The sequence below is a fragment of the Spermophilus citellus genome (genome assembly GCF_964194105.1).
Source record: "Spermophilus citellus genome assembly, chromosome: 2".
NCBI classification, from domain to species: domain Eukaryota; kingdom Metazoa; phylum Chordata; class Mammalia; order Rodentia; family Sciuridae; genus Spermophilus; species Spermophilus citellus.
Genome location: NC_138183.1, coordinates 243,062,454 through 243,072,513, shown reverse-complemented (window position 1 = coordinate 243,072,513; position 10,060 = coordinate 243,062,454). Strand labels below are relative to the sequence as shown.

The window sequence follows — 10,060 nt, the reverse complement described above, 5'->3', positions numbered from 1 at the left end:
ACACTGTTGGTGGACATGTGAGTTAGTACAGTCATTATGGAAAACTGTATGGAGATATCTTGAAATATTAAAAATAGAACTACCACATGATCCAGCAATCCCCCTACTGGGTATATATATATTCAGAGGAAATGAAATCCATACGTTGAAGAAATGTCTGCACTCCCATGTTTATTGCAGAACTGTTCACAATAGCCAAGATATGGAATCAAACTAAGTATCCATAAAAAGATGAATGGATGAAGAAAATGTGGTATATGTACATAATGGAATACTACCCAGCCACAAAAAAAAAATAATGATATCTTGTTCTTTGCAAGAACTGAAATGAAACTATAGGAATTCTGTTAAATGAAATGGGGTTGGCACAGAAAAACGAATACGTCATGATCTCACTCACACGTGAAATCTAAAAAAGGTTGATCTTTCCAGGCATGGTGGTACATGTTTGTAATCCCAGTGACTTGGGAGGCTGATGCAGGAGGATTGCAAGCTCAAGAAAAGTCACAGCAATTTAGCGAGGCCCTGTCTTAAAATAAAAAATAGAAAAGCCTGAAGATGTGGCTCAGTGGTAAAGTACCCCTGGGTCCAATCCCCACTACCAAAAAAATAAATAAATAAATTTAAAAGGATGATCTCATAGAAATAGAGAATAAAATTATGTCAACCAGAGTATGGGATGGCTATGGAGGAGGGAGTGATGAGTTCATGATTGTCAAAGGATATAGAATTTTACAGTTCAACAGGAGAAATGAGATCAAGAGGTGTTCTGTACAGCATGATGACAATGGTTATGAGTGTATGTACTCAAAAAACACAATGATGTCACCACAAAAATGTTAACTATTCGAGGTAATGCATTTGCTAATTAGCTAGATTGAATCATTCCATAGTGTATGTATACTTCAAAATATCAGTTTGTACATGATAAAAAGATATAATTTCACTTGTCAAATTTTTTTTAAATTAAAAAAAAGACACTCTGGAAATGACATATGTTTGCCAAGAGAGAAACAAATTAACTTTTGCATATAATATGCAGTAGAAGCCGATACAGTAAAATTGCAATTAAAATGAACAAACTATATTAGCATCCTGAAGTGTTTTCCCAAATATAACACTGAAGGCAAAAGAACATATTGCAACATAACATGTACAGTGTGAGCTAGAATCATAGATGTGCCTCTTCCTAGCTGTATATCTTTAGAAATTTACTTCTCTGTTTCTCATTTTTCTCATTTGTAAAATGAGGACCTAAATGAACTTCATATGTGTTAAAACCTTAACATGGTGTTTGGCCCAAAGAAATGTTCTGTGGAGTTATTGGTTGTGAATTTCCATCTATAGTTGTAAATTTGTTAAAGAAATATAGACTTGCTAAGAAGAATCATCCCAAACTTGGAAATGGTGGGAAAAGGTGAGTGGCATGTCTTCTCAATGTCACATAGTGGCTTTGTGTAATAGTCTCACGCAAAGATTACTTAGGGGATATGTCTCTTTTCACTCACTATTACTAAGTCTCAGACTTAATGAAGCTACATACTAACTTGTAGATAATTGTCCAGTAGAGATGCAAATCATTTCTGACTTAGAGAAAAGACAGCCCAAAACACATAGTTTATTGTCATATAGGATGAGAACCACCAACCACTTGAGCAATCTTACTCTAACTTTTCTTTATTAACTTTCCCAGGAGTATCCCAGCATCTCAACACTTTTTTTTTCTCCTCTTGCAGTACTGGGGATTGGACCCAGGGCCTTACACATGCTAATAAAGTACTATACCACTGAGCTACATCCACAGTCCTTTTTATTTTTTATTTTGAGGCAGGGTCTTACTAAGTCGCTGAAGCTGACCTTGAACTTGGGATCCTCCTGCCTCAGTCTCCTGAGTAACTGGGATCATAAGCATGCACCACTGCACCTGGCTCTCGAATGCTTTTTAAACCAGATTGAACATCTTACTGTTCAACCTATTAATAAGTTAAATAAGAGCTTTGAAAGGTGTTTCTTATTTATATAAGAATCACAGTTTTAATCATTCTATAAATTGTGCTTTCACAGACTGATGGATACAAACCAAAATGTATAATAACAGCTGCCTCTAGGGAAAGCATGGTGGGGATAGAATACATGGGGATTTCAATAACCTAGAATCAGTAATTTCTCTGATTTAAAAGTATATGTCTAAAATACATATCACAAAATTATTCACATTTATTAAATCACAGGGCTAGATAGGTGGGTGTTTATTTTATTAATCTCTGTTTTTAAATTTTTTAATTTCCAACAAAGTGAAGCTTTAAAGCCTCTTGTTAGGGCAAGACAGAAAGTTCTGTGCCTTCCTTTATCCCAAATTATTCACCCAGCACCATTTGAGAGGATGAAGGACTTGTGAAAAGATTCGTAGATTAGGTTCCAAAAGACAGGGGTTAAAGTCTTGGGTCTAAAATTAATTAGCTGCCTGACCCTGGAGAAACCACTTCTCCTTCAACATCATCTTTATTTCCTATAAGAGAAGCCCTGAGAAATTATGGCATATACCACCCTGCTTATGAATTTTCTTTAACCCAATACCAAGCTGAAAAAATATAAAAATAAGGAATTGCAATGCTTTCTCTGTGATGTTTAAATTTGTTTGTTTGTTTTCTTCCAGTACTGAGGATTGAACCCAGTAGCACATTACCACTGAGCTATATCTCCAGCACCCCCCACTTTTTTTTTTGATGGGGTCTTGCTAGGTTACTGAGGCTGGCCTCAAACTTGTGATTCTCCTGCCTCAGCCTTCTGAGTCCCTGGAGTTTCAGGGATGCACCACTATACTTGGCATATTGCACTGTTTTTTAAAGATGTTATTAAAAGGGGCTGGGTTGTAGCTCAGTAGCAGAACACTTGCCTAGCATGCATGAGACACTTGGTTTGATTCTCAGCAACTCATATAAATAAATAAAATAAAAAGGTTTTTTTAAAAAAATATTATTAAAAGTTTCAGGCATAGGGCTGGGGGTGTAGCTCAGTAGTAGAATGATTACCAAGAATGCACAGGGCTCTGGGTTCCAATTTAGCACCACCACAAAAAAAAAAAGTAGGGGCCGGGGATACAGCTCAGTTTGTAGAGTGCTTACCTCCCATGCACAAGGCCCTGGATTCAATTCCCAGCACTACCAAAAAAAAAAAAAGTTTAAAATATATATACAAGCAGTCAATCTGATAAATTAACTTACATGGACCTATTGCCAAGCCTCAAGAATTACCAACTTCTGGCTTTATCTTATCACTGTTCCCAGAAAGATTATTTGGAAGCAATTCCCAATGTCCTATAATTTCCTGGTGATTTTTTCTTTTAAGGTTCAAATATAGTTTTATTTTGTTTTGTTTTTTAATGTTGGTGTCTCTGCTTTTCAGATGCTCTGAGCATACTTTTGGTCTTCCCCTTGGACCATGCAATCCCAACTCAGGGGACTGCTGTACTGTTCCCCTCCTCTGAGAGCCCCTCAGCTCTGATAACCATGATTCACAGGACTTTGGCTGCAGGAGTCTCAGCTGAGCTCAGCATGACAGTCTCACAGGAGCCCTGTCAGCTGACAAACGGATAAGGAGGAACTTGTCCCAAGCAACAACTAGGAGATCTAGGAGATGATCAGCATGTGTCCGCACTCCTGGTAGCAAACCCCTTGGCCACTCCTCATGCCCATTGGCATTTCCTGTGCTTAAAGTTAGCTTCATTTTTGAAAATATCATTTTTTAAAGTTGCTAATATAAGTAAACTACTCTCTACATTAACAAGGCCCCCAGTGCCTCCTCAGATGATTCCCTAGTGCCCAAAGCCAGGAGAGGTCCTAGGAGGGTCCAGCCTCAGAATCCCTGCCCTAGATGTCCCCAGCTCCCCTGGAGTGCTTCACCACTGCTGGGACACAGTCTTTGACAATGGCAACAAAAGATTATGACAAAATCCTTAACGACATGCAGTTGGTTTAAACCCTTGCCCCAAACAACACACTGACCGCAGAGTCTCCAACCTGTCTGCTCAGTATTAGGGCCACAGCAGGCCCCCAATGTCCAGCAGTAAAGGTTCTTGAGTCATTTGGCTGAATAAGTAAACAATTCCTCAGTTTCCTATGAACTCCTAAGAAGCAAAACAAGTTTTCTTCACCCACACTTCAGAATCTGGGAGGAGGAGGAAGGCTGCATCCTGTTCCTGCTCAGCCCTTCCACTTTCACAGGACACCACAAACCCCAGGAACCCCAGGAGGTACTCACCTGCCTCTCTGCCTCAAGACCAAAACAAGTGCCTAAAATCTACAGGGGACAATCTCTTCTTTCCTGAAGCTGAAACCTCCAGGACCCCAGCAAAAGATAGAGAGGTGGGTGTATTTCAAGGGCATCCCCAAATTCTAAGCCTCCAAAGCTACTCATGACCCAGAGGGGATGGAGCTGACCATGATGCATCCAGGGCTTCAGTCCTGAGTGCCACACTGTCCCTGAGCCTTATGTCTCATCAACAGGTCTGATGAGACTGTTTCTACAGGTAAGAAACCTGAAAGACACAGGTTGGAGTGAAAGTGAGTCTTAGAACTGCCCCTCGTGGCTAGGCTGAGAGGATCTGGAGCCCCCTGCAGGTGTTATCAGGCTGGGGAGCGCCATCTACCAAGGTTGGTAATTTGCCTTTTGGAAATTCTAAGTTCCACCAGAGCTAATTCAGGAAACTGAGGGTGCCTTCCCCTCTCCTACAATCCACACCCACTCCCTCCACTGTTCTGTCAATCTCCAGGCCTTTCCTGAGATCCCAGGGCATTCAGAGCTCCTGAGCAATTTCTTCCAGTGGCCCACTCTTTATGTGTCCATAGTCTCAAATTGTGGGGGAATGGAAGTTAATATAGATCAAGTAAATGGAAATTCATGCATGTCAAGTGCCTACCCTGCTTCCAGAAGTTGTGCTAAGTACATTGACAAGCATTAATTCCTTCAGTCCTGACAAAAACTAAGTGAACCAAGGCTCAGAGAGATTGAGTAACCCTACCAAGTGCCTGAATCTCCAATGAACCTTTTTCTCAGTAAATGTTGACTGAGATTAATTCTCACTGCCAAGTCCTTGCATCTCCCTATCTTCTCGGCATCACCAGACCTCCCTCATTCCCCAAGCTCCAGCCCCATGCTTTCTCAGCCTGAAGTCTTCCAGGACTACTCCAAGTCTCCATCACCCTTCTCTCAAGGGATTCCAACTGCAGAGTAGGCACCACCCAACTCCACCCTGTTTTGTGGCAGCAAGTTTTTCTCTTCACAAAATATTAAAGATGTTAAATGCCCACAGCCAAGTCTTATGCTAGTTTGGAAAGTAGTTGTTTCAGTACTTTGAACAACAAAAATATTTTTAAACAAGTGGCAATCTTGTAAATATTTTTGAATAACATTAGTTGTTCAAATGCTTGCTGATTGCTTGATATAGATTTGAAAACCATCTCTGCCTTCTGAAGTTATAATGTGGTGGGAAAGCAGAACTGTGGGGGTGGGGGGAAGCAACAGTAACAAAACCCTGTTGAACAATTCTAAGGACATCTTCATGATCAGAAATCAACTGCCAGATTACAACAGCACACAAACCAAGTGAGTAGGAGAGTCTAACTAGAAGGGCTAAAGGTGACGTTACGGGATTGTGGAAGAACTTCCCTGGAGATACTTTGGAACTTAGAGCCTCAGTTTAAGGTTATTGGCCAAGGCCACCACAACTGAAATTTATTCATAGGATACCTCTCAAAGAATCAAATGACCATCTGGGGGTTGGGATGGGAACAGTAGAGGACAGTCCTGGACCATGTGAAAACAGTGGGAGAGGGGTGTTATGAAGGAGGACAAAATCCCTCATTTTCTGGTAAAGAGGATCTAGGAGCTCAATCTAAAAATGAGGCTGTGAATGACTTTGTAATGTGTGTAATGAGTGTGATTATGGGACTGGGTGGTCCTATCACAGAAACATGAAATAAATAATACTCATTTGTAGATCAGAGACTCACAGACATTTGGAGTTGGATAAAAGGAAGCCCTCAAGAAGATGAGAAAAGAAAGAGTAAGCAGAAATACATCAGGCCCCTGGGTGGAGAAGCTGGTGTTGAGGGCCAGAAGCTGGCTGTCCTAGGTTAAACCACAAGATGGAATCATGGGATAGGAACCAACCCCAGCCTTCAGGGTTGCATATTCTGACCTTTATAACAAATAGATAGTTGGTTCATGAAGGGTGTGGAATGTTTTAGTGATTCTCCCACTGTCACATAATCACAAACCCAACTCTGGGAGGAAAGAGAGGCAGCAAGGGTAGAAAGGGGGGGGGAGGTTCTGGAAGTTTCAGGAGCTGAGTAGTTCTAAGAACACAGTCTATAAACAGGGGTTGTATAACCCTGGGGGTAACTGAAGACCCTTTAAAGGGTACAGAGGCAAAACAATTTTAATAAGTTTTGAACTTGCAATCCTCCTGCCTTAGTCTCCCGATCCAGAAACCCCCTTCTACCCTAGTTACCTCCCTTTCTCCCAGAGTTGAGTCTGTGATTACGTGACAGTGGGAGATTCACTAAAATATTCCACACCCTTCACGGCCAACTGTCTGTTTGTTGTAAAGGTCAGAATATACAATTCTGAAGGCTGGGGTTGATTCTTATCACATGATTCCATCTCCTAGTTTAACCTAGCAAAACCAGCTTCTGCCCTTGAACTCCAGCTTCTCCACCCAGGCGCCCAATATATTTCTGCTTATTCTTTCTTTTTATCATGTTCCAGAACCTCAGTGTCTGTATTAACCCTTTCCTAAAACCCGTTTTCTTGGGAATGCATCTGTGATAGATATGCAGTACTCAGTTCTCATCTCCCCACATCCCCTCACAATTGTCCCTCTCTCACTTCTGAAAATAAATGCATGCTTCTGACCCGTCCTCAATACTACTAGAAGGTATTTCACTAGCATACAAAACACGTTCTAGGATACCACACAAAGATATAATTTGAGATGTCGGTGTTGAAAAGTAAATGAGTTTAATATCTGCCTATAAAATTCTTGTGATTTGAGTAATTTAAAGTGTGGAAAGATCAAAATCTTTCAACAAAATGGAAGGAGAATCTTTTCTAAGTAATAGATGATAAAATACTAAAAATAATTTTTGATGACACATCATGTGTGATTCTTGGCTATAACTAAGGAATTCAGTTAATTGAACTGCATTACCTCAACAGAACTCCTCTATTCTCATGTATTAATTTAAGTTAACAAGTTTCCTCAGAACTTACAATTTCATTACAAAATTTTTGCCAGAGATTATTGCTATGAGTGGTCAAGGTATTTAGATCCTAATTACAGCTGGACAGAACTTCATAAATTCTCCACAATTATCAGGTATACGGCATCTTTTTTTTCTAGGCAAGTTCATGTGGATTCTTTGTATGTTCCTGGAACACACCGACACAAAGATCCATAGTCAGACAGGAAGCTCAGGGAAGATAAACTCGCTGCTGGAGTGCAGGGACCAGGAGTGACTTCAAAGACTTTTCATTCCAAACCTTGATTTAACTAATGAGAAATAAGAAGCCCAGAGACATGAAAATTGTCCCGGGTAGCAGAGGAAATGGGAAGCATCAGGAGCTAGAAAGCAGCTCTATCCTGTCAGCCCAGTGCTCTTTCTGTCGTACCCTGTACCTGGTAAACAGGTAGGGAAAGGTGAGACTGTGTTTCCGTATTCTTCTGCACGGTAACACCACGCTTCCTCCTCACCCTCAATATAAACCTGCATAACATGGATGGAGATATTCTCCTAGGACTAATTTAAGGATGTATCCCAGGCCATCCAAGAGGAAGGCTTAGGTGAACAGAAAAGAGTGGAGAGTATATGCAGGAAGGAAAGACCTCTGGGCATTTCCACTCCTTTCAAGAATTAACATCTTGGATGGCAATCAAGCAAACACTAAAAGACCATTTCCAAGCTGAAACTCTCTTAGGAGACTGACAGTGTCAACTCAGCAGACTTGCTAAGGACAAGATGATTATGGTGTAGAGGAGGGAATGTCCTGAGGAATATTTAAATGCAAAACATTTAAACATGTCAGAACGAATACCATACATGCTACAACATGGATCAACCTTGAAAACATTAAGGTAAAGAAAAGGAAACAAACACAAAAGGCATATATTGTCAGGCATGGTTGTGCACACCTGTAATCCCAGCAGCTCAGGAGACTTAGGCAGGAGGATTGCAAGTTCAAAGCCAGCACAGCAATTTAGCAAGCCCCTCAGAAACTCAGTGAGACCCTGTCTCAAATTTAAAAATATAAGGGCTGGAGATCCGGCTCAGTAGTTAAGTGCCTCTGAGCACTTTCTTTTTTGTGTATAAAAATGTTCAGGAATGATAAAGCAAGGATCGTTGCATGAGCTAGTCAACACACTGCACTGTGTTCTTGAAGATGGTGAATTATTTGCTGCGTGAATTACATCTTCAATTTGAAATAAAAACAGAATCGAATAGGTGTCAAATGGAGCTATGGACATATTGTATACTCAGAGGCACAAGAGATTAAGGAGGATGCCACACATGTGTCCCTCACATTTAGATATTATTCTTTCCGTTTTTCATTTAGGTCATAAAGAAATCCTGAGAGTAGGCATATTTTCTTCATTTCACAAATGAAGAAACTGAGGCTCACATACAGTTTCTACAAGGACACAGGACGAGACAGTGCCTCAAGGCTAACTAAGAACCATGTCTAGGTGGCTTCCCAGCCTGTGCTTTCCAGTACACTATGATGCTTCCCTTAGCCTCTGGGAAGGGAGCCTCCTACTTGCTGAGTGTTCCTGCCCATTTCACCTTGCACAGTGGTGGGCATACTCAAGAAATAACTTATCAATTGTCACCTCTGCAGATGACACCTAGAGAACTAGCCCTTGCCAGCCGCAACTACACTCCCGTTACCAAGTTCATCCTGCTGGGATTCTCCAATTACCCAGACCTCCAGGAGCTTCTCTTTGTTGTCTTCCTGCTCATCTATGTCATAACACTTGTGGGAAACCTGGGAATGATAGCACTTATCGTCACTGATTGCCATCTCCATAGTCCCATGTATTTCTTCCTCAGTGTCCTTTCTTTTATTGACATTTGTTACTCTTCTATAGTCACGCCCAAGCTCTTGGTCAACTTTCTGGCATCTGACAAGTCCATTTCTTTTGAGGGATGTGTGGTCCAAATGGGATTCTTTGTAATGCATGCAACAACTGAGAGCTTCCTACTAGCCTCCATGGCCTATGACCGCTTCATGGCCATCTGCCAACCCCTCCATTATGGTTCTCTCATGACCAAGGGGATGTGTCTCCAGTTGGTGGCTGCTTCCTATGCATTTGGTGGAGTCAATTCCACTATCCAGACTGGGAATGTCTTTGCTTTACCTTTCTGTGGGCCCAACCAAGTACCACACTACTTCTGTGACATCCCACCACTTCTCCACCTAGTTTGTGCCAACACAGCCATACCAGAAATGGTCCTCTATGTCATCTCTTCACTGGTTACTCTTCTGCCTGCCACTGTCGTCCTTACCTCCTACACCTTGGTCTGGGTGGCCATTGGGAGGATGCGCTCAGCAGCTGGGCGGAAGAAGGCCCTCTCCACATGTGCCTCCCACTTCCTGGCCATTTCCATTTTCTATGGCACTGTGATTTTCACCTATGTTCAACCCCATGGGTCCACAAGTGATTCCAATAGCCAGATTGTATCTGTCTTTTACACCATAATAATCCCAATGCTCAATCCCTTCATCTACAGCCTCCGCAACAAGGAGGTAAAAGATGCCCTACAGAGGAAGCTCCAGGTCAACAACTTTCCCTGCTGAGTCCTGCAAACTTGTTTTTTGGACTGAGGAAGACATAGCATCTTACAAATCCCCTGGTAAATTGACCTAGAGCAGCCCTGATTTTGAAAGATATGAAAGTGAGATAAGTAAATGTTTTTGTACAGAGCATTATAGTTGAAGAGCATCTCCTTATTCATCATGATACTGAATCCTTACCACCATATTCTTAGTAGCCATTGTTAAA

The 10,060-nt window shown here is 41.4% G+C and overlaps 1 protein-coding gene across 1 annotated transcript; it reads left to right on the top strand.

Annotated features, from left to right (window-relative positions):
• Positions 1 to 8,895: 8,895 nt before the first annotated feature.
• Positions 8,896 to 9,855, top strand: LOC308641156 (olfactory receptor 5J3-like; the record flags this gene model as incomplete). The annotated part of the gene is made up of 1 exon (XM_081279466.1): positions 8,896 to 9,855. The coding sequence occupies one exon, from the start codon at positions 8,896 to 8,898 to the stop codon at positions 9,853 to 9,855; it is 960 nt and encodes a 319-aa protein (XP_081135592.1).
• Between the last annotated feature and the right edge of the window lie 205 nt (positions 9,856 to 10,060).